This window comes from Hypanus sabinus, chromosome 6 (genome assembly GCF_030144855.1).
Source record: "Hypanus sabinus isolate sHypSab1 chromosome 6, sHypSab1.hap1, whole genome shotgun sequence".
NCBI classification, from domain to species: Eukaryota; Metazoa; Chordata; class Chondrichthyes; order Myliobatiformes; family Dasyatidae; genus Hypanus; species Hypanus sabinus.
Window position 1 is genome coordinate 166,373,340 of NC_082711.1, and position 25,703 is coordinate 166,399,042.

The 25,703-nt window shown below is 44.0% G+C and overlaps 1 protein-coding gene across 5 annotated transcripts; it reads right to left on the minus strand.

The window, feature by feature from the left end:
- Positions 1 to 557: 557 nt before the first annotated feature.
- LOC132396059 (TLC domain-containing protein 3A-like) lies at positions 558 to 25,703 on the minus strand. Of its 5 annotated transcripts, XM_059973410.1 has the most exons (7): positions 25,422 to 25,498; positions 14,599 to 15,125; positions 11,786 to 11,941; positions 8,807 to 8,890; positions 7,325 to 7,526; positions 1,303 to 1,398; positions 558 to 1,199 (listed from the first exon to the last, which is right to left on the minus strand). In XM_059973410.1, exons 4-7 carry the CDS (start codon positions 8,866 to 8,868, stop codon positions 948 to 950), a joined length of 612 nt encoding a protein of 203 aa, XP_059829393.1. In that variant the 5' UTR covers positions 8,869 to 8,890; positions 11,786 to 11,941; positions 14,599 to 15,125; positions 25,422 to 25,498; the 3' UTR covers positions 558 to 947. The 5 variants fall into 5 exon arrangements, with proteins under 5 accessions (XP_059829393.1, XP_059829395.1, XP_059829396.1 ...); XM_059973412.1 differs by lacking the exon at positions 11,786 to 11,941; XM_059973413.1 differs by lacking the exon at positions 11,786 to 11,941 and having other exon boundaries at positions 14,595 to 15,125.

Sequence of the window (25,703 nt, forward strand, 5' to 3'; positions counted from 1 at the left end):
CAGGCAGCTTATACGGAAAAGAGTAAACAGTCGACGTTCCAGGCTGAGGCCCTTCATCAAGATACGAGTTATGTGTGTTTCCAGCATTCGCAGATTTTCTCATGTTTGTTATATCAAAACCATTTCATTAACAATACCAACTATTTAATGAAATGGGTTTATGCTCAGGACGAAGAGATCATTGATTTGTCTGAAACGCAAACACCTTTTCTCTCTCCTCAGATGTTGTGTGACCTGCAGAGCACTTCCACCATTTTCTGTTTCTGTTTCAGATTTCTGGCACGAGGAGTTTTGATTTTCAACTCGGATTCTGGTTTGACTACGACCCACTGACTTGTAATACAACTACTGTGAATAAATCCCAACAGGGTATTATTTTATCCATTTTGTTTTCAGTGGGCAGTGTGAATTGGATTTTATTCAGCGGTGGGGAAAGACAAATGGCTTTATTCCCATGGATTTATATTGCTGATAAACTTCATTCGTTCATCTATTGAAGTGGAGCATTAGGTCTTTTCACCAATAGAGAGTTCAGGACTCATTTGGATATTTCATCATTTTAAAAGCTATAATTTTTATTATATAAATATTTAACATAACAAATATTTGAACTGCATAGATTCAAGTTTACATCCATTAGCCTCCACCAGGTCCAAGTTGGTGGAGGGCTTTTGCAGGCTTGTTTATAACTTTAAAATCACCTTACATTTAATAGAACAGAATCTATTGAAGTTACCAAAACACGAACTGGTGTAATTTTTAAAAAGTCTCTGGAACTGTCAGGAAGCACAGAGCAGAAATTCAGCTGTACCTGACTTCATGGCTTGGTAAAATTGTCCCAATATTTAAAATAATACACCATGAAATACTTCTGAAGTTGAAATCATCTGTTGCATTCCCACAGGAAAACCATGGCTTGTGCGAGGGAATGGTGTCCTGTTGTTGCATCAATCAGTCTTCACAGTCTTCACTGCCTTCTTGACGATTAGAGAAAGCCAGTAAACCTGAGGAGCCATAAGCATGGCGTTGGCAAAGGTGCAGTGCAGAGGTATGTGCAAAGGTACCTTATGGGTGGGGATGCCGTACTGCCTTCCATAGGCCCAGTACATGAAGGGGAACACGAGGATACGGCAGATGAAGAAAGTCACCAAAGTGATGATGCCATTAACCTTGTATAGCAGTGTGTCCTGCATTTTCAGCTGTTTATGAAATTAAACATAGAATTAAAATAATTTATTACTGGCCCTGTTGTAACATGCAACATTTATCTTCCATTTTCTGTACACGGTTAATGATACAAACCTGACTGAGTATTTTGGCAAAAGAGACAAATGGCGTGCTCAGCTCTGCCAGGAAAAGGCATCCCAGGAAGAAATCGCCCAGGTCTTTGGTATAAAACTGCAAATTTTAAAGTAAATCAAATGTTAAATAAAGTTAATAGATTTACCTGTACTTTGTCAAGCAAACAAGAGTTAGATCTTTTAAACACAAGAAATTCTACAGAATCTGGAAGTCCAAAGCAACACAAATAAAAACTCAGCAGGTCAGGCAGCATCCATGGAAATGAACAAACAGCTGATGTTTCAGCCCAAGACCCTTCTTCAAAACTGGGAAGGAAGGGGGAAGATGCCTGAATAAGACAGTGGGGTTGGGGGGGAGGAGGTGAGAAGAATAGCTGGTAGGTGATAGGTGAAACCAGATAGGAAGGAAAGTTATGGGGCTTGAGAAGAAAGTATCTGATGGGAGAGGGGTGTGGACCATAGGAGAAAGGGAAGGAGAGGGCACCCAGAAGGAGGTGATGGGCAGATGAGAAGAGGTAAGAGGTCAAGAGGAGGCAATAGAGGATGAGGGCAGGGGGAGGGAAGTCTTTTTACTGGAAGGAGAAATCATTATTCATGCCTCAGGTTGGAGGCTACCTAGACGAAATATAAGGTGTTGCTCCTCCACCCTTGGAGGTTGCGGAGGCTCATGGTGTGGTAGGTGAGGGCAAGAGGTACTCCATGGCTGTTAAGGTGGTAAGAAGATGGGGTCAGCATGGGTATTTGGGAAATGGAGCAGACGTAGCTGAGGGCAGCATCAATGGTGGAGGAAGGGATACCCCATTATTTGGAGAAGGAAGACATCTCTGATGTCATGGAACGGAATGCTTCATTCTGTAGCAGAACTGAGTCCAATATGATCTTTCCACCTCAGCCAATATCGTTGAAACAGAGAAACAGCACCTCTTTTATTTTAGTCCAGGTACATTGCAGCCTGGAGGATGTCATAACGAGTTCCCCAACTTCAGATAACTTCCTCTTCCTCTCTGTTTCCACCAGGACTGGACATTGTGTTAGCCATTCTACTCCCCTTTCTCTTTCATTTGTATTTTCTGATGTGTTCCATGAGTCAGACTGCCCAACTTGACCCACACTTCACACCATTAACAACCTGCTTTCTCTCCTCCTCAGTCCTGAGTAAGGGTTCCTGGTTCAATACATTAACTTGCTTCTGCTGCTTAACTGGCTGAATTCTTCCAGTATCTCTGGTTTTGGTTTTAAATTCCAGATCTGCAGTTTTATTTCTCTCTCCACGCACCCCACCCACTGAGTCTTACACTGGTTTCAAGACTGTCTTCCTACTGACCCTGCCCACCCACATCCTTAGCCCCTACCAAAACAATTATCCAGCTTTTAGAGTTGTGTTAGGTTCCTTTTACCAGAGCCTTTAACCGTTTAAACCTATTTTGTTCTTACATCCAGTTATACTTCTGCGTGTTTTAAATGAATTCTGTGTGACTGTAATATTCAACAAAATAAGCTTTGTAAGACAAATAAACTATTGATTATTAGTGTAGAACTTATGTACTCAACTAATCTTGCAAAACACTTTTCTGAAGCTTTCTTTCAAAACATCACAGGTGGTAAAATATTCACGTGTTGGAGCCAACAGTGGAGATATCAGCTATCGCAGTGAAGCTTGAAACCAAGACAATCAGCGACAATGCAAACTGATAGTCTAAGTAAGTAACAAATTCTGAGATATTAATCAAGGATTTGCAACTTGTATTATTAAATCTGTATGCATTTTATATGCTTTTAAAGAGCCTTCACTTTCTGAGATTCTGACATACTATCCTCAAAGTGTTTTATAGACTAGCTTCCTCTGTTGTTTTGAATGAGAGCTGTCAAACTGTTAAGCATAACCGAGAAGTGTTGGAGGCAGAGCTGCAGACAGGCCCGTCGGGAGGAGAGCCTGCATGCAGGGACCATCGTGAGGGGAACCAGGGACGAAGCCTGCCGGGAGGCCAGCCGGTGATGAGGGCCCACTGGGAGAGGAGCCAGGACACGGGACTGTGTGGATGGGGAACCGGTCGTGGGTCACAGTGGGAAGGGAGCCAGGAATGGAGTCCAGGGCCTTGTGTCCAGAGCCAGTTTATGAATAGAGATACAGGAAACTGCAGAGACTGGAATCTGGATCATCAGACAAGTTGCTGGAGAACATATCAGCAGCATCTGTTGGAGAAAGGAATTGGAACCTGATGCAGGGTTTTGACCCAAAACATTGACAATTCATTTTCTCCCACAGATGCTGCTCGACCTGCTGAGTTCCATTCCCTGCAAGCTTCCTCCCATTCTATGGGTTTACAATCTTCCTGTTGACGGGGGAAAACCTGAGTCTCCACCTTGTAGTCATTTGCTATGAGGAGATGTGATTGATTCAGTACATTTCTGAAAGGGTCTGTGGCGAGGAAGGATTTTTTTTTCCTTTGGGAGAGTTTGTGCTCAGTGTCGGAAATAAACAAAAGGGATTTCCCTCCAGTTTGGGTGAATCAAATGCATGTTCAGGTATTAAACAATTCACAGCAAATGCCATGCAAACAGATCTAATTTTCAGAGTAAGCACCTGGTAATAACCTCAATTTTTTTGGTTTAAGTAAGGTCAGAGAATAATGATGGTTTTGGGTCAAAGGGTCCTTTGTTATTTGTTGACTTGGCAGTATTCCCAGCTCCTGAGCATAAACACTGCGGGTTCAAACTCCAGACGGGGACAGAGACATGCAGCCTAGACTATTAGTGCTACCATTGGAAAGTTGGTGCGTAGGAGCCTTGTTCAACACAGCTCCATGAGCTTGTCGTGTTTGGTGGAAACATTAAAGGGGAGCTGAGGATATTTTTCTTTTCACTTAAAGGAAAGTGAGAATTTGGAAGTCACCATTTGAAAAGACACAAACCATCTTTGCAATGAACAGGGATTAACACTTGAAGAACTTCAATGGATCAAGAGTTTGAGAATGGGGGAAGCCTACAGTTATGGAGATATAGTCATAGAGTAAAATGGCACAAAAACAGGCCTATCTGCCCAACAAAGTTGCCTACTTCAGCCTATTTGATTTTACTGAGATTGGCCCATATCCCTTTTACCCCATGGACTGCTACCATTAACCTTAGAGTCCACGGACTCCAGGTTGGGAACCCCTGCCCTGAACCTATTTAAGTTCCTCCCCACACCTCAAATGGTGCATCGGGCAGAGTTTGTCTGTTTTATGAGGCAGAGTTGGTAGCTTGATGCTCAATCCAGCACGGGTGAAACTTGTGCAAGGAGCAGGCTGGGTTCGAACCCGTGAGCTCTTGTTTCAAAGTCCAGGTGAAGAAACCACTACACCACCAGCGCAGACATGAACCTATTCAAACAGCTTTTAAATGCTGTACCTGCCGCTACCACTTCCTCTGACAGCTTGTTCCATATACCCATTAACTTCTAAGTGAAAACTTGCCCATCAGGTCATCCATTTTGGCCAAAGGAAGCTCTACAGTCTCCTTTAACCCAGTAAATTTCTGTGATTCTAGGTGTGTTCCCAACAAACATTCTTCCTCCAGCCAGCATCAGTAAAAGCTAATGAGCCTCGTTGTTGCAGAATCTTGTGCAAACACACACATTTAACAAAGTAATAATTATTGCAAGTATTCACTGTATGTGAAATGCAACGAGAAGTTTCAGAGAGGTATGCACGAATGTTTGTCTGCCTTTCTTCCAATGGCCAGGTTTGTTTAGGACATGGGCTGTGTAGATGTGATCAAACAGTGCCTGTTCCATATTCCTCAATCTCAGTTAACCACAGTTGCCCTCAGTCGTCCCTTAGTTGGAGAATTAGCAAACATTCTCTGGATTGTTGCTCCTTGAAAACCTGAAGGAGTGAAGCTTATCTTCAATGTCTTCCATAGTTCAAAAGCCCTTTACTATCTGGCTGAGAGATGAAAAACGACCATTTAGATGAGAACCTGGAGGTAGCCAGAGTGAATAGTTCCTGGCAAAGTACCAAGGAATTTAATGGGAGCAAGGAATTTTATCAGGCAAGATAATGTAACATCCATATCTTGATGCCAACAAGAGCTGGGATGGGAGGTGCTTTAAGTTTACTTGGAGACTTTATTATTAAAAGTCTGTGTGTGTGTGTCTGTGGCATCTGTTGGTCTCGAGAGACCATGGTAAGTTAATACATAAGTTAATACTATTTGGGAAGCTGTTGTTAAAAAGAGGCTGGTTCCAGTTTTACTCTGGTATGCACTGGATGTAGTTCCACCACCCACGTCGCACGAGTTACCTGAAGGCCCCTGTATTGTAAATGTCGTTTGCCATCCCAGATAAGGATGGTTTTTTGGCTGTGAAATTGTCGAGTGGTCCTTTTTAAATGTAGAAGTTACTACACTTTACTAGGAGAGGAACTGAAGGTAGAACAAACATTTATGCCATCAGGCAGGAGGTACCAAAGCCTGAAGTGCCCCACCCCCAGGTTCAGGAACAGCTACTTCCCCACAACCATCAGATTCTTGAACCAACTTGTACAAATCCAACCCTACCTAGGCATCAGAACACCACAGACTACTTCTTGCACTTCTAAGGACTTGTCTCTGTCTTTTTTTTTGCAGTTTCTTTTCTCTCTGTCTCCATGTCTTGTATAATTTATATTCTATGTGTTGTCTGTTCTGGTATTCCTATGATGCGGCTGCAATTAAGTTTTTTACTGTACTTGTACCTCACCGTATACAGTATGTGCACATGACAATAGTCCTGACTTGGACACTATAGCTCCCACTGTCAGCACTCCTGTTTAAATTTCTACTAAATCTTCCTGGGATTACATGCCACCACCACTCACCATATGCAAACAATGTCTCAACATTAAGAATTGCAAAACAGCCTACGCTCCAGTTACACAATGGACAATATCCTCTTGCATAATTCAGCATTGGCAGTTACTCTATCTTACTCTATCTCAAGCCTTCTGGACTTGAGTTTTGCATTGCTCTTAACAAAAAACATATTTCCACTTCATACATGTTAAACTTTTATAGTACCTTCATAGATTGTTTCAACTACAGGACATTATTGACTTATCTAATTTTCTCTCCACACCCAACACATTGCCAAGCTCCAGCTGACCAGACACCATTGGAACCTCAACCAAGTGAGATATGTGCTAATCCACTCTACCCGGGATGAAATATAATTTAATAGTACATGAATGCACATTTTCCTCCAACAGAACCCTGTTGTGGTTTGGAGGCTTGTATGTCTCAATGACTCAGAGTGCTATGTTGGCTGGAGTCAGGGGTTTGTGCTTTGGCTCTTGGTAGGGTTACCCATGTCAAACTGGTCAAAGGGTAGAGGTCAGACTGAGAGTGGTCCACCGGTCCTCCAGGTTTGGGGGGTTCAGCTCAAGACACAACCCTGACTTGTAAAAACAAAATTGTTACAGAAACAGCAATGCGGAATCCTTCTACAGCTGCGTCCGATGGTATTCCTGAGTCTCCACCTGGGACTTGCATGATTGACAGTAGCGAAAGCCGAGCTACTGACACGATGAAGGAAGCCCTGAACGCCGCCAGAGATGGAGGACCTTCACTGCTGCCATGTATACCTGTGGCATTACGGGCAGCAGAGAGAGGGAATGCACATATTAAAGTAGCCATTGTGCATGATTCAGATTGGAAAGCAAGTTATATGCCAGAAGTTCCTTCACATCTCCGTTCTCCATTAAGCATCAGCATGAGGTCGTCTGAATTGAATTGGGTACCTGTCTGCTGACTTTCCATGTGAAACATGTACTAGCTTTAAATGTTTGGTAGCTTAGCAGAATGTTGCTAAGATGTAAACAGAATAATGAACTTACAAAAATCCTCAACTGCATCTCACACATTATCCACGTCTCCTGAGACCTTTGTAAATGCTTTCGACATACATCACTTGGTCAAGTTGGCAGTGATTGGCCAATATATACCTAACAGTGAAATACACCAAATAAGATATTTCTTCACGCGATGAACAGATGTTAAAACCTTACCATAATAATAGGGAAGCAGACAAGTAACAGGACAAGATGGTGCAGTATGATCAAGGGATTTTTCATCAGGAAGCCTGCCACAATGCTGAAGGATGAACTTTGCTTTTCCTTGTGCTTGTACCAGTGACAAAGATACATGGCATAAATATCATAGGCCATGTATGGTGCTCCAAATAATACATAGGTTTTAGAAATCCAGTGGCTGGGGACAAAGAACAAATACAGAATTAATCTTTAGTATCAGAACAACTTCACAGTCAGCTATATAAAATGGGTTAAATGCTGTATGATTGTAGAGTTCTAGTCTTTTTAAGGTGTTCAAAATGCAATTTCTCAATCTCGGTTTAGTGTATGCCATGATTTCACCAATGCAAATATTCCGGCACTGCCCTATCAAGCTCTGGGAATGTTAATTATAACAGGTAAATCTATTTTAATAAATTTCCTTAGCCATTGTTCAATGCAATAATACCTCAGTCTTGTGATTGGAGGATCACACGACAAACGAGTTTATAACAGACAGCTCAGATCTTTCTAGCTCAGGGCAAGAAACTCTCAAATACACTGCTATTCACACAATCTGTTGATTTAGTTATCAAATGCTCAGCCTGAGACTAGGAGTAATTAAACTGCATTTATTGGAAGATTTGCATTTCACTCCCAATGCTGCAATAGTCATCTAAAACCGAGATAGTGTGGCCTTAGGCTCTTGTGTTCTTCAAGGCTAGGTATGTATGTAGAACTGGGCTGGCTCTATTGTGAAGCCATCAACCGTGAAATACCTTCTCTGCATTCTTCATCGGCTTCAGTGGGTTTTGCAAAGCTTGCGGTCCTGAAAGGTGTAATAATAAATCTTTCTAAGCTCACTCTTGACCAATAATAGTCACCCTGAGGGCTAGTATTATTAATATAATGTATAATTAGTATCTAGGAAGGAAGAAGTTTAAACTCTTGAACAAAGTTAATAGGACTTCAATTTTACTGCTCAATGTCCTCTGATTTAATACAAATAGGTTTTGAAGACATGTTTATACTGGTAGGTTCAGGAAAACTAGACACTCAAAATAAATTAAAGTATAGAGATGAGATATCTGTAGTCATAGAGTTGTGCAGCAAAGAAACAGGCCCTTTGATGAAACTTTTCTTTGCCAACCAAAGTGCCTGCCTTTGACCCACAGCATTCTGAGCTTTACCTAATTATTCTAGAGTTATTACCCAGAGAATGGTGAGAAGGCAGAATTTATTGAGGCAAAAAGTAGAGATCCATTAATGGGGAAGATAGACAAGAATTTGTAGGAGTGGAGAATTACACCAGTGGTCAGTGAGGATGGATTTGTGGAGGTTAGAAAATGGAGCACAAATTAGTTCCACTGAGTGGACTGTTTCAGACCTGTACCTTGTGATAATAATCCATCTTTATTTTGGAATCTTTTATCCAAAGTTACGTAACAACTGCACATCGTGCAGCTCCAGCCTTCTTACCTATCTTTCATCACATGGTTGCAGGAGGACGTGATTACGTAGCCAGAGAATGTTGCCATCATGGCTTGGACCGAGGAGACCACTCTGATGACCAGCAAAAAGAAATGGAGAGCGTCACTGTGGATTCCTTCAAGCATTTTTTGCAATCATGGACATGCAGATTATTTACTTGTTTGGTAGTGGTTGCTGACGAATCATCTCCCTCGTACAGCATCCACACTAAGACAGTATCTGTTTTTCAACTTGTATTTTTATTTCACTCTTTGTCTGATGTTTCTGGGCTCAAAATCAGATTTGTCATTTATCTATGGAATTGGTGATGGGTAACAATGAATTTATAACAGCTGGGCAAATTTCTCTCAGGTTCAAAGTTCCGAATAGGTTTTCTTTAAAATCAAAGTACATATACATCACCATATACCTCCCCAAGATACATTTTCTTATAGGCATTCTCAATAGAATGAATGAAGAACTACACATAAACAAAAACTGATGAACAACCAATATTACAAAAGAAGACAAACTGTGCAAATACAAACAAACCCCCCAGGAAATTATAATAAATAAATAATACAGAGAATTTGAACTGTAGAGTCCTTGAAAGTGAGTCTGCAGGTTGTGGATTAGTTCAGTGTCGAGGTGAGTGAATTACCCTTTGGTTGTAGGGTAATAACTGTTCCTAAACCTGATAGTGTGGGATCTAAGGCTCGTGTATTTCCTTCCTGATGGTAGCAGTGAGAAGAAAGCATTGCTTGAATGGGAGAGGTCCTTGACGATGGATGCAGCTTTCCTGCAACAGCACTCTTTGGTGGTTAGCATCACCAAAGGCTGACAGAGACTCTGTGGCTCATGAAATTAAGGGGCTCCTGATGACTTGCAAAGTTCTCTAATTCTGGCACCCTGTTCTTCCCTAAATTTAAACAGTCTACCACTGGCCGGAATGCTCGGGGCTGCCAAACCCCCTGTTCTCCATCTCTTTGTCCCTTCCATAACGTGCTGCTGAAAAACTGCCTCTGAGGCCAAAATTTTGGTCTTCTGCCCTAATATTTGCTAAACTGGCTCCGTAATTTGTTGTTGCTGCTGGTGCAAAGTACTTTGTTAGAGGTGCTAATTAAATGCAAGCTGCTCTTGGAAGAGGTGATTCCTTGGAACTGAGCAGAGGATCATCCGTATATAGCAGGGGTTCCCATCTTGGGGTCCATGGTCCCCTTGGTTAACAGTAGGAGTCCATGATGTAAAAAAAATCGGGAATATAGCTACAGCAAAACACTCAAAATGCTGGAGGAATTCAGTAGATCAGGCAGCATCTATGGAGGGAAATAAACTGTTGCTTTTTGAGGCTGAGAATCTTCATCGGGACATCTCTATTAATGTACATTGAGATAGTGGTTGCCGAATGATAACGTGAAAGGTCTGCAGATCATTTACAGAAAATTAAGAACAGCGGGCATGAATATAGGATTCTGAAGGATACCACTACTGAGCTGTGAAACTTCTATCCTACAGATCAGATGATGTTATGCACAAATGTGGCAACAAGGAACCAGGGGGACGTACTTTCACATCTGCATTCCACAAAACCTCATGGATGGCAGTGTTTGGACTGTGACTACAGTTTCACTTCCATATTCAACCAGGGAAACAGTGGGCAGGAGGTAAGTGGTGATAATGGGGGAGTCATAGTGCTTAGCTCTGACTGGGACAGTTCCATTGTTGGTTCTTCCTGTGATGAACAGCGATAAGTAAGGTAAAAATTAGAGGATAAAACAGCAGCTAAAATATAAAAACTTTGTGCACTTTTTAGTTACTGGAATTGAGTCTCACAAGCCTCAATGTACCTGGAGATGCCAGTTAGTAACCTATTTATTTTCTTCCCTGATAGTTGACAGAAGATTACATTTTCACTTAAATTATATGCCAGTTGAGTTATATTGAGATCAATAGATAAATGGGGCTGACACGATAGGGCAGTGGTCAGCACAATGCTTTCCCATACCAGCAACTCGGGTTTCATTCTTGCTGTTGCCTGTGAGGAGTTTATATGTTCTCCCCGCGACAGTGTGGGTGCTCTGGTTTCCTCCCACAGTCCAGAAACATACTGGTTAGTAGGTTAATTGGTCATTGTGAGTTGTCCTGTGACGAGGCTAGGGCTAAAAGTGGGGATTGTGGCCAGTGCAGCTCGAAGGGCTGTATCTCAATAAATAATGGCTTGTCATAGCAGAGTTACCAGAAAGAGACTGCATAGAAACTGCTGGTAACACTCAGCATGCCACTTTGTCAAATGGTCTTTGACTGGCAAAATATATTCTGTTTCTCTTTCCACAGATGCTGCCCATCTTGATGAGATTTTCCATCATTTTCTGTTTTTCTTTCAGACTTTCAGCATCTGGAGGTTTTTTCCATTTTCAGAAAATGAATGCAATAGGACTGTTGAATAATCCAATACATTACTTCGGGTTTTAGAAATACCTATTACCATAGCAATGCAGGAGTTCTGGGAATACAGGAACTGATTTTCTCTTGTAAGTGACAGACAGAAACAATGTTCCCTGTAAGTTGTACGCATGTGAACATACACACATCTTTTGCACACAAACAAACTTAAACTGGGCACAAAAGTTTACCAATACCTCGTTGGCATGTTAAGTATATTTTACGATCATACGCAATCAAATTTCCTTTTCTGGTTTGTGATGCGGATAGTGTTGACAACATGGAGGTTGCGATGATTTGTCTGCAGATTTTAGAACTGGCTTGTTTATAGCTTTTTTTTGAAGAAATTATTGGATCAATAATTAAGTGCGCACATGTTGCTGTCATTGGGCAAATTGCACAGCACAAGATTTTTGTGCACATTGGTCATTACAAATTAGAGGGAGCATTGGATAGAAACCAACAAAAATCAAGAAAGATTTGGGGAGGTGGAAAGAAGAACAGCAATAATCCAGTTTAACAACTTCAAATAATTCCCATTTTCACCTTCTCCGGCACTTCTGCTTGTTCTATTAGCACCCACTCTTTGCACTGGAGCCATTTTTATTTTCGTCAAATGCATCTTTACTTTTCACCTCACAAACTTGCCCTTTTCTCCTTCTGTCCCTGATTCGCTGCATCTTAAAGCTGTGTGCTTTTATTCTGAAACAGGATTAGCAATGTTAACTTAAGTAAAAAAACAATGAATCTGGAAATACTCAACAGATCAGGCAGCATCTGTGGAAAGAGAAACCAAGTTAACAGTTCGGAGAAAAAACTCTTTGTCAGAACTAGAGGAATGTTAGCTCGTTGTCTTTCTCCAGAGTCACTGCCTTACCTGATCAATGTTTCTAGTACTCCCTCAGCAAAATGGTTGGGTGATGCTGGCCAACATAAGCCAGAGAATAAGATATTATGTTAATTGATGTATTACATTAAATGAGTGGCATCAGAAAGGGGCCATTTGGTGGAACCAGTCCATGCTGTTCTTTATTCTCTAGTGGAAGCTCTGCTCCCTCTTTCCCTGTCTAAATCTATCAAAATACTCCTCTACTCCATTCCTGCTCCTTGGCTTGTCCAGACTCTCCTTAAATGTGCTTAACTATTTCCTACAACCACTCCCTCTTGGAATGAGTTCCACATTCCCACCACTCTTCAGACAAAGGAATTTGTTCTGAATTGTCTATTTGACCTCATGGCAATGATCTTATACTGGTGGCATCCAGTTACAGTTTCCCCACAAATGCAAACGTCCTTTCTATATCTTAAAGACATTTATTGGGGCACACCTTAAGTTCCTTTTCCTAAGAGAAAATAGACCTAAATTCTTCATCCTTTCCTCACTTGTATATCCCCACTTTCCTGTATCCTATTCATTGATATAAGAAACAGGCACAGGAGTAGATCATCTGGTCCATCGAACTTCCTTTGGCATTCAATAAGACTATGGCTGATCTGTATTTTCTCCCAGAATATTAGACCTTAATTAATTTTGGCTGCTTAACAAGTTTAGATACTTCACCCTTTACAGCTATAAAAATATCTAAATACATCCTCATACAATACTGTGCAAAAGTCTTAGATGCATATACAGTATAAAGGTAGGGCACAATACTGTACTGTGCAAAAAGCTTAGGCACATATATATAGGTAGGGTACAAAACTGTACTGTGCAAAAGGCTTACATACTGTATTGTAGCTAGGGTACAATATAGTACTGGCCAAAATTCTTACGCACATGTATATAGCTAGGGTGCCTAAGACTTCTGCAGAGTACTGTATTTGTTGATGTAGAATGGAGCAAAGGATGTTGGGAATAGCCAGGGTGAAGTGCCGTGGGAGGAGCGTGGGACAGGTGGCACAAGAGGAGTGCCAGGGGGTGGGGGATGGCATTGTGCAGATACACCCACCTCTGAGACACCAGGCAAGGTCATTTGACTCTAAACAACTGACTTATTGCTCATTACAGAATGTCTCTCTGGTGCTTCCTGCATCTCTCCCTCTCCATTCCCCTTTTCCTAACCATGATTCCCCTCACCCTGTCCCCTTCCCACTCTCAGTCCACAACAGAGACCCAAATCAGAATTAGTTTTATCATCACTCACAATCGTCATGAAATCTGTATTTATTTGTGGCAGCAGTACAGTGCAATACATAAAATTACTACAGTACTGTGCAAAAGTCTTAGGCATACTTAGGCAAACTTCTGCATAGTGTTGTACCTTCCTGCAGAATGTGAAAATTCCACATCTCCTTTTTTCAGAATAAGGAAATTAAGAAGTTATTTTATTTGTACTTTAAAGTCAGTGCATCCTGTCGGATTGTTTGCAGCAAATATGGTCTCCCTTGAATTCCCCTCCCATATCACCCTCCATTTTTCTTTCATCCATTTGCCTATTGAAGAGTCAATTAAATCTCCCCAATGTATCTGCTTCTACCACCACCCCAGCAGCACATTTGTGTAAAAAAAAAATTGACCTCCAACACACCTCCCCTATACTTTCCTCCAATCACCGTAAAATTATGCCCTCTCGTATTAACCACTTCCACTCTAGGAAAAAGTAATTGGCTGTGCACTTGATCTATCTTAAACACCTCTATCGAGTCACCTCTCATCCTCCTTTCCCAAGAGAAAAGCCCTGGCTTGCTCAACATATCTTCATATTACATATGTTGCTCTATCATGCTTAGACAAACAACAGATAACTTCTTGCCTCTCAAGGGCTTACAATCTGGAATCATCTGTATTATTTACAAGACTTCACACTTTTGATAAGATAACATAGGAGTGTAAAAATAGACTGTTGTCCCTGCAGGCTTGTCCGTCATACAGTCAGGCCGACCTTCGACCTCAAACATCATTTTCCATCACTATCCTCATTTCCCTCGATTCCCCTCACATCCAGAAATCTTGGATTTCTGATTTACATAAACAAAAGCTGAGCTTCCACACACATCTGAACGGTCCATGAATCCACGAACACTGTCTCATTAATCCTTTTGTTTGCACTATTTATTTTGTAATTTATGATGATTTTATACCTTTGCACTGTACTGCTACCGCAAACATCAAATTTTACATTTTTGAGGTGAACTACGTGTGCCTGTCTGGACACACCCCCTGCTGACTGCTTCTGTGGCTCCTCCCACAGACCCCTGTATAAAGGCGATCAAGGCCTGAGCCCGGCCTCTCAGTCTCCAGGATGTAGTACAGTGGTCACTCACTGCTTGTTCCTTCTTCCAGTCAATAAAAGCCGATACCTTGCCTTACGTCTCAGAGTGAGTTATTAATGGTGCATCAATTTTATTGACTTACAGACCTTGGCGAAATGGCCCTGCTTTCCGCAGCTGGAGCAGGTCGCTTCTCGCACCGGGCAGCGTTTTTGGGGATGTTTTCCGACTCCACAGAAATAACACAGCTCGGGCTTTAGACGGGCCGCAGCTGTGGTCGGGTTCGGGGAGCTCGTGGGATCGTGACTGGCAGCGGTTTTGGCGAATTCGCTCGCAGGAACCGGCTGGACAGCGTCAGCGTTGTGCAGAGCAGCTTCCAGAGTGTTGGCCGTCTCGATCGCCGAGCGTAAGGTAAGATCGGCTTTTTCCAGCAACCTCTGACGCACATACACTGACCTCAGTCCTGTCTCAAAGGCGTCTCGTACTAGCAGCTCCGCATGCTGTTCTGCCGTGAGTGTTTTGCAGTCACAAGTTCGGACGAGTGTCTGTAGTGCTCGGAGAAATTCGGCGCTCGATTCTCCAGGCCGCTGTCGCCGGGTAGCTAAACGATGTGTTCACCGGCCGCAGGTACTGTCTTTTGAGGGCATCCAGTGCCCCATCGTAGGTCGGCAGGTCTCTGATAAATGAATAAACTTTTGGGGTGACCCTCGAGAGGAGAATTCTGTGCATAACAGCGGGTTCAGTTGCACGAAGCTCCGCCAAGCATGCAGGCCAGAGTTCAAAAGCAAGAGCTGCTTCAGTGTCTTGGGGATCCAAATCCAATCTTTCCGAGATATCGGCTTTTATTGACTGGAAGAGGAACAAGCAGTGAGTGACCACCATACTACATCCTGGAGACTGAGAGGCCGGGCTCAGGCCTCAATCGCCTTTATACAGGGGACTGTGGGAGCCACAGGAGCAGTCAGCAGGGGGCATGTCCAGACAGGCACACGTAGTTCACCACATTCATCCCCCCTTTGTTTTAAAAGAGAGTCCCCATGGGGCGAAGTTTCTTACAAGTATATTTACAGGTTAAGTCTATCAGATGGTCGAATCTGTCGCTGCGATCTACGTAGCACCGGCTGTGAGCGCACAGATGCCGGTGGTGGTGATTGCACAGGAGACGGTGGTTGTGCTGGTTCCAGCCCACTAGGCGTCAGTGATCCCTCACGCATGTGCGAGGCGCCTGGTATGTATGCGTACGAAACGCCCGGTATATGAGTGTCGTGAGGAGTCTGTGTAGGGCCTGGTGTGCGCGGTGTCAACTCGGGTACAGGGTTCATAGTTACCGGAGAGTGTTCAGGGTAGTGGTCTACTGCACCTGCGGGCGCCAGGTCGCGGACGGAGACCGTGTCCACCCGCCCATCAGGTAAGACCACGTAGGCATACTGGGGGTTTGCATGTAGAAGGTGGATCCTCTCGACCAGCGGGGAGTATTTATTACTCCTCACATGTCTCCGGAGCAGCACTGGCCCTGCGGACGTCAACCAAACTGGTAGGGTGGTCCCAGTGACAGACTTCCTGGGAAAAGTTCGTGAGGGGTGGCATTGGTGGACGTACATAACAGAGGGCGGATAGAGTGGAGTGCCTCAGGGAGGACCTCCTGCCATCAAGAGACCGGCAACCCTTTTGACTTGAGGGCTAAAAGTGTGGCCTTCCACACTGTGACATTCTCCCTCTCCGCCTGTCCACTTCCCCGGGGATTATAACTCGTGGTCCGACTAGTAGCAATGCCCCTAGCTAGCAGGTACTGGCGCAGCTCCTCACTCATAAAGGAGGACCATCTATCACTGTGGATATAGCAGGGATATCCGAACAGAGTGAAGAGCTGGCGCAGGGCTTTTATGACGGACGTGGTAGTGGTGTCGGGGCAGGGGATGGCTGAGTGCAAACCGCACTTCTACCGTCCTGACATGGCGCAACTTGTCAAGGCCACCCACCCTTTTGAGCGACTGAGTGTTGACTTTAACGGCCCCCTTCCCTCTGGCAGACTCAATGAGCCCCCTGATGTCCTATCTCGGGGAACGTGTGCTAGGGCACAGCTCGACCAGCTATACGCCCTTCATGCACAACTTTGCCATCCAGGGGTCACCCGATTTTACCATTTCGTGAAAGCCCGGAACCTGCCGTACTCCCTGATGGCAAAGGGGAACCGCAAGTACTCGTCAATAATATTGAGAAAATAGACATTGCGGTCGGTGGAGGGAAGGGGGCCCTTAAAGTCAACACTCAGTCGCTCAAAAGGGTGGGTGGCCTTGACAAGTTGCACCGTGTCAGGACGGTAGAAGTGCGGTTTGCACTCAGCGCAGATTTGGCAGTCCCTGGTCATCGTCCTGATGTCCTCCAGGGAGTACGGCAGGTTCCGGGCTTTCACGAAATGGTAAAATCGGGTGACCCCTGGATGGCAAAGTTGTGCATGAAGGGCGTATAGCTGGTCGAGCTGTGCCCTAGCACACGTTCCCCGAGATAGGACATCAGGGGGCTCATTGAGTCTGCCAGAGGGAAGGGGGCCGTTAAAGTCAACACTCAGTCGCTCAAAAGGGTGGGTGGCCTTGACAAGTTGCGCCATGTCAGGACGGTAGAAGTGCGGTTTGCACTCAGCCATCCCCTGCCCCGACACCACTACCACGTCCGTCATAAAAGCCCTGCGCCAGCTCTTCACTCTGTTCGGATATCCCTGCTATATCCACAGTGATAGATGGTCCTCCTTTATGAGTGAGGAGCTGCGCCAGTACCTGCTAGCTAGGGGCATTGCTACTAGTCGGACCACGAGTTATAATCCCCGAGGAAATGGACAGGTGGAGAGGGAGAATGCCACAGTGTGGAAGGCCACACTTTTAGCCCTTAAGTCAAAAGGGTTGCCAGTCTCTCGATGCCAGGAGGTCCTCCCTGAGGCACTCCACTCTATCCGCTCTCTGTTATGTACGTCCACCAATGCCACCCCTCACGAACTTTTCCCAGGAAGTCTGTCATTGGGACCACCCTACCAGTTTGGTTGACGTCCCCAGGGCCAGTGCTGCTCCGGAGACGTGAGGAGTAATAAATACTCCCCGCTGGTCGAGAGGATCCACCTTCTACATGCAAACCCCCAGTATGCCTACGTGGTCTTACCTGATGGGCGGGAGGACACGGTCTCCGTCCGCGACCTGGCGCCTGCAGGTGCAGTAGACCACTACCCTGAACACTCTCCGGTAACTATGAACCCTGTACCTGAGTTGACACCGCGCACACCAGGCCCTACACAGACTCCTCATGACACTCATATACCGGGCGTTTCGTACGCATATATACCAGGCACCTCGCACATGCGTGAGGGATCACTGATGCCTAGTGGGCTGGAACCAGCACAACCTCCGTCTCCTGTGCAATCACCACCACCGGCATCTGTGCAATCACAGCCGGTGCTACGTAGATCGCAGCGACAGATTCGACCGCCTGATAGACTTAACCTGTAAGAAATTTTGCCACATGGGGACTCTTTTAAAACAAAGGGGGGGGGGGTGAATGTGGTGAACTACGTGTGCCTGTCTGGACACGCCCCCTGCTGACTGCTCCTGTGGCTCCTCCCACAGACCCCTGTATAAAGGCGATCAAGGCCTGAGCCCGGCCTCTCTGTCTCCAGGATGTAATATGGTGGTCACTCACTGCTTGTTCCTTCTTCCAGTCATTAAAAGCCGATATATCACCTTACGTCTCAGAGTGAGTTATTGATGGTGCATCAATTTTGTAAGTCAGTAATAATAAATCAGAATCTGAAATGAATGAAGAGATTTTGGGAGTGCACCAGGAGCAGGTGTGATTGATCCACAAACATCCAGAGTAGGCCCAATGGGTCAACCAGTCATCTTTCTGATTCATAACTGTTAGCTAACTCTATAAGCACATGCTACTAAAGACACTGCAACATTTCAACTTAACCGCTCAAGTCTTGATTCTTAAACTATGGTAGATGAGAACATATTAAAAATACATCGTTCATTGTACCCCAACAGAAACTCTCACAGCCTGTCGAAGAACCCTATGGCACAAATGCTGAAATTATCTTTTGCCTTTGCACTGTACTGCTGCCGCAAAGCAACATGAACATCGATTTCTCTAACTTCTGGTAATTTCTCCCCTTCTCCCTTCCCTCTTCTTCCATTCCCCACTCTGCCACTCTCTTATCTCTTCTCTTCACACCTGCTTATCACTCTCTTTTCCTATCAGATTCCTTCTTCTTCAGCCATTTACCTTTTCCTTCAATCACCTCCCAGCTTCTTAATTCACCCCCCTTCCCCACCTACTTGGTTTCACCTATTATCTTCTAGATTGAGCTCATCCCCTCTGCCCACCTTCTTAATCTGACATTTCCCCCCTTTCCTTTCCAGTCCTGTTGCAGGGTCTTGGCCCGAAACATTGACTGTTTATTCAGTTCCACAGATGCAGCCTGACCTGCTGAGTTCCTCCAGCATTTTGTATGTTTTACTCTGGATTTCCAGCACTTTGCAGAACCTTTAGTGTTAAATTATTTCTCGCCATATAAGCCAGTGATACTAAACCTGATTCTGGCTCTGACCTTTGTGTTTGATAGTTCTAAAGGTTGGAAAGGCAACAAAAGAACTCACCTTACTCCTAAACAAACCACCTCTTATTCTCCAGTTGTGTTCCCTGATCCAACATTCTTCAGACAGTGGAAACATCCTCCCTGCATCCAGCCTGTCATGATTTTTATTAACTTTTTTATTAACCTATGATGAGATAGTTTCTTCTAAATGCTGAAGGATACAGTTTCAGTCTATCTGTTCTCTCCTCCAAAAGCTAACCTGTCATCTCTGCAAACTGTCTAGTCAACCTCTGCCACACACCCACTTTGGTGATGTACATCCTTTCTCTGATAAGGAGAAAAAAATTATACACAATATTTGAGATTCAGTCTCTCCAAAGCCTCATACAATTCTTACTGCACCCTTGATTACAGTAATATTAGGGGCACCACGGTAGTGTAGTGGTTAGCACAATGCTTTACAGTACCAGCGACACAGGTTCATTTCCTGCTATCTGTAAGGAGTTTGCACGTTCTCCCTGTGACTCTGTGGGTTTCCTCCGGGTGCTCTGGCTTCCTCCCACAGTCCAAAGACATACCAGTTAGCAGGTTATTTGGTCATTGTAAATTGTCCTGTGATTAGGCTAGGATTAAATTGGAGTGTTGTTGGGCGGCACAGTTCAAAAGGATGGAAGGGCTTAATCTGCTCTGCATCTCAATAAATAAAGTAAATAATAAATAAATATCTGGCAGGATTTATATGTCTTCATCCAAAGTAATCGTTTAATCCCTAATGCCCAGTCCTGATAAAGGGTCGCGGCCTGAAACGTCGACTATGTACTCTTCTCCATAGATGCTACCTGGCCTGCTGAGTTCCTCCAGCATTTTGTGTGTGTTAATTGTTTAATTCCTCTGTCCTTATTTCCCATAATACATTCTAATGCTTCTTTGGATATGAGGCTTATATTTGCCTTCACTAATATTTCATATTTACAAATCTATGAAAATTTTTATAGGCTGTTTCTATGTTTCTTGCCAGTCTACTCTCAGGTTCTATCTGTCTTTTCAATTTCTCGGTCTTCTATTGCTGTATTCTAAAACATCAAGTCTTTTTGCTATTTCTGGCACAGCACAAAAGGCTCTGCAGGAACTCAGCTGGTCAGGCAGCATCTATGAAGGGAAATGGAGACAGTTTTGGGTCAACGCCCTTCATCAAGACTGGCTATTTCTTGCATCTGTTCACATCTGCTATTTTTGGCAACATTTTAAGACTCTTCTTTTGATTAACTATTATTGATCATTTACTTTGTCAGCCATGGACAAATCACATAGTTTTTGGATTTCTCTATCATAAAGGAATTTATAAAGTACAGTTTATGCAGAATTGAGCAGTTTGGGCAGCACAGTAGCACAGCAGTTAGTGCATTGCTGTACACTACTAGTGATTGCTGATCAGGTTCAATTTCTGCCACTGCGCGTAAGAAGTTTGTATTTTCTCCCAGTTACCACTTGGGTTTCCTCCAGGTGCTCTGGTTTCCTCCCATGTTCCAAAAATGTACAGGTTAAGGTCAGTAAGTTGTGGGAATGCTACGCTGGTGCCCGAAGCATGGTGACACTTGCAGTCTGCTTAGCAAAGTTCTTGCTGATTTGATTTGATGCAAACGAGTTGACGTTTATTGTACATGTGACAAATAAAACTAACCTATAATCTTTAATAATTTATTCAAGTGCTAACTGTTGCCTGTCTACCATCATACCTTGCAAAGTTAATCACAGTAAACTCTCCTTTCACCTTTTAGTAGCCTGGTTAGTTAGTAACAGTTAATATTGCTAAGCAGCTGGTTAATGTATAACAGTGAAATTAGTAACTGGAACAAGTATGATGAAAATCCAAAATTGCATTTCTTTTTATTTAGAGATACAGCATGATAACAGGCTCTTACGGCCAATAAGCTCACACCACCCAATTACACCCATGTGACAATTAACCAACTATCCCGTACATTTTTGGATTGTGGGAGGAAACCAGAGCACTTGGAGGAGACCCAAGCAGCTACAGGGAGAACATACAAACTCCTTGCAGACAGCAACGAATTGCACCCCGATGTTTTGATCTCCGGTGATGAAAAGTGTTAATGCTAACCACTATGCTACCATGCCGCCCCCATCACAATGTGGACAAAGCCTTTTTTCCTTAAAGGCTTGTGAAAAGTACAATTTCATGGGATTCCTTGGCCTATGACTGTTCAAAACGGGGATTGAGCATCCAGGAAAGCGCTGAGCTCTTTGAGTTTCTTCACTGGGACCAAGTGGAGGCCAAGCAGACGAACAGCAGAAGAAACATAAAACCCAACCAGGTGCCCCCACCACACCCACAAAAGGTCTACAACACTCACATAAGACTCCTCCACCAATTGCACAAAACTAGAGTGGAAGCATTTCATCCCTGATGCAAACAAATGCCAGAGAAAATGATATTGATATCATGTGAAATGAAACACTCACTAGCCACTTTTTTAGGTACACCTGTACATCTCGTTAATGCAAGTATCTAATCAAACAATCACGTGGCTGCGACTCAATACATACAAGCATGCAGAGAGCCACTTGTTGTTCAGACCAAACACCAGAATGGGGAAGAAATGTGATGTAAGTGACATTGACCGTGGTGCCAGATGGGGTGGTTTGAGTATCTCAGAGTCTGCTGATCTCACACAGAATGGTCTCTAGAGTTTACAGAGAATGGCGCGAGAAACAAAAAAATATCCAGCCAGTGGCAGTTCTGTGGGTGAAAATGCCTTGTTAGTGAGAGAGGTCAAAGGAAAATTGCCAGACTAACTCAAGCTGACAGGCGGGCGACAGTAACTCAAATAACCACACACTACAACAGTGGGGTGCAGGAGAGCATCTCTGAATGCACATTATGTTGAACCTTGAAATGGATGGGCTGCAACAGCAGAAGCATCATTTAAAGGAATTAGTAAAGTTTAGGTTCAGGAGGTTCCTAATAAAGTGGCCACTGAGTGTACCTTAACAAAATTTTATTTCTTACAATGGAGTTCCAATCATTGTGTGTGACTCTGTTTGTAAAGCTAAATCCCTCAGGACAGTGTGTTCTGTTTAAAGAGACAGATTGCCTACAATGTTTCGCATCCCACGATGACGATCTTTTTCAGTTGCGTGCAGAGTACAGCAAAACATTTCAGATTTCAGAAGTAATCTGCTCATAAGCTCAATGGTCAATCATTTTTAAAGTGTTAGTGGAGTATGCATGATCTGCCATTGTCTGTGACATCAGACAGTCTCAGCACAAGGGCGCGCTCACCTGTCAGGCCTGGGCGACTGAGCCTGAGACCTTGATCTCCCGGGACAGTGACTGAGTGACTCATTCACTCATCAGATCAGCTGATTGAGGGAGGCTACACAAGTGCCTCCCAAGCTCAGAGCAAGACCTCCTGGCTATGGATATTGTTGGCAGATCATCAGTCAGTTGGCACGAGGCACAGTGCCAACCTTATGGCACTTCGTAACTGAGACTGTCAACAAGTAGACAGACGAGCAGCAAACACTGAATCACTCTTCAACGTTTTGAAAGGCATCAAAATCTTGCGATTATTATGGCACAGCAGGAGGCCACTTGGCCCCTTGAGTCAGTGCTGGATCCTAGTAAAGCAATGAAGTCATTCTCATTCCCCAGGTTACTCAGTTTACTGGGTGTTTATCCAATTCCCTCTGAAGTTGCTGGTTCTGTTTTCACCAGCCGTGCAGCCAGTGAAAATCAGTTCATAACTGCTCCTTGCACGTGAAGTTCCTTTTTTTAAAATCACCTTTCCATTAATCACTCCCTTGGTTCAACTAGAATTGCAGAGTAATTGCCCCACTGTGACCTCAACGGTGGATCAAACCACAGACTTTCTTAGACTATTAAGTCTTTCCTATACCATGTCCAGACTCACTGAGCAGCCTTAGCAATGTAATGTTGAAAAAGGAACCTGCAATTATCCTAGGATGTTGCAAAGTATTCAGGACATCTTCGAAGCATCTATCATTAAGGACCCTCCTCACCCAGGACATGTCCTCTTCTCATTGCTACAATCAGGGAGATACAGGAGCCTGAAGGCACACACCTAATGATTTAGGAACAGCTTCTTCCCCTCTGCCATCTGATTTCTGAACGGACATTGAACCCATGAAGCCTACCTCACCACTTTTTCTCGTTTTTTTTGCACTACTTAATAAATTTAACTTTTTAAATGTATATGTATACTGTAATTTATAGCTTTTATTATTATTACAGTATTGCGATGTACTGCTGCCACATAATAAGTAATTTCACAATATAAGCCAATGATATTAAACCTGACTCTGATTTACGAGATAGATTTGTTTGTGATGTATTCAATTATCATATAATCGGAGCAACATTATGGGCCGGACACAGACAACTGGGTCTAGAAAGGAGGATGCTATGGTTGGTATGGACAAGATGGGTCAACATGAATGTTTTCATGCTGAATTAAGCTGCTCCTCTCCATCTACCTACCCAAATCCCTCTTAAATGTTGTAATTGCACTTGCCTCTGGGCAGCTCATTCCAGGAACTCACTATTCTCTGTGCAAAGAAGTTACCTTTCAGGTTTTTAAAATTCTCTCCCCTGCTATCTTGAATTGGATACCCCAGCCCGGAGGAAAAGTCTATGACCCTCCATCTTTTCCTTACCCCTTGTGATTTTAGAAACTTCTAAGAGGTCACTCCCTCATTGTCCTGTGTTCCAGGAAATAAAGATGCAGTGTGGCCAACCTCTCTCCCTGTAACCCAAGCCCTCTAGTCCAGGTAGCAACCTTGTAAATCTCTTCTCTACCCTCTGCAGCCTAGCAATCTTTCCTGTAAAAAAGTGACCAAAACCATACACAATGCTCCAAGTTTCTTACTAATGACATAAAAGTCCAAGCTAATGCCCGGACTCCTAAACTCAATGCCTTGACTGGTGAAGGTCAATGTGCTAACAGCCTTCACCACCATTCTTTCGGCTTAGTCAGGAACACAGCTCATGCATCATCAGTCAGTACGACTGTCGCCAGACTTCTGGAACAGGCACTCCTTATTGATCATAAACTCAAGAGCTTCTGCAGGTGTTGGAAATCCACACCAAATACTGGAGGAACTCAGCAAGTCAGGCAGTATCAATGGAAATGAATAAAGAGTCATTTCTGATGGAAGTTCTCAGTGCAAAATGTTGACTGCTTATCATTTCCATTGATACTCCTTACTGATCTCTGTCAGGGCAACAAACTACCAGATGGACTGAGAAGATATCTTGGATGCTCTCAAAGCCTCCGGGTCAAAGTGTAAACCCCTTACAAATATGTGGGAACCCCTAGCCCAAAGCAAAAAAGGGAAGTAACAGCTGGACATGCTGACAGCCCCGAGTCTTCTTGTTGGAAGCTAAAGCCCAGATGAAATACATCGCCCCTGAACTAACCACATCCTACCTCTCTCTGTCGGTCCCATGTCAGCTCACCAATTCTCAAAGAAACAGCGTAGAAGCAAGTCACCTAACTGCAAGACAACGCATAAAAAGACTAGGATAGGTAGAATGGGCTCGGAGCAGAGGAGGATGAGAGGTGATTTGATAGAGCTGAACAAGATAATAACCAATGAATAACCGGGAGACTTTTTTTTCCCAGGACAGAAATGGCTAATACAAAGAGGCATGACTTTCAGGTAATTGGAGGAAAGCATAGGGTGGGGGGGGGGGGGCAGGGATATCAGAGGTAAGATTTTTAAATAGAGAGTGAGGGATGTGTGGAACCTAGGGGCAGATACATTAGGGGTCATACTGATGATAGGAAAATGGAGGACTCTGTAGGAGGGAAAGTTTAGGTTGATTTTAGAGTAGGTTGAACATGGTGGGCCACAGATCCTGTACTATGCTATAATGATCTATGGTCTCAGACCAGATGAAGGCTTCCTGGAAGAGAAAGTTCCGCAAAAAATAACAAGAAATTTCAAGGAAGTCTAATTTTAAAATCCCTTATTTTAAAACAGTGAGCCAAATCCCCAGACTTCCCGCCCAGGGAGACCCCCTCCCGCTTCTACTCAACTGGAAGTCGGTAGGGAATTCCCCCACCTTCGGGCTGCCCCCCCAACACATCCTCGAACTGTGTCGGTCGTTAACGCAGAAAGCCGTATTCCGCTGTACGTGTGACAAATAGCGTTTAAACTCGTTTTTAGTCACGGTGAGTATCTGTATCTTCCAGAGTGCCGAACCCTTTACGATTTACCCGAGATGACAAGACACTGGCCTTGCAAGCTGAGAGATTCAGTTTGGGTTCTGGCTTCACCTGTACAATTCCGCTCAGCAGCGGTCGGCTGTGCAAGCTGCGGGCTGGAGTGGAAGTTAACATGTACCTGCCGCTGATGTGGACGACTCCCCCGTCAGTTAGTGCCGGCGCCGCTCGGTGCACCAGCCTCCGGGTGAGAACGAAGACACCCGGGAAAAACACGCAGCCGAGGGCCACAAGATGCCACATCTCTGGTCTGGGAGGCGGATGCGAAGCCCGTCCAGGTGGTGGCTCTGCCGTGTGAGGGGCACAGACACATACACGCTCTTCCAGCTAGTAATACAGTGAATCAGGAAGCCCCGAGGCGGGCTGAAACCTGTCATGAGTAAGACCTGAGTGTCATCGCTGT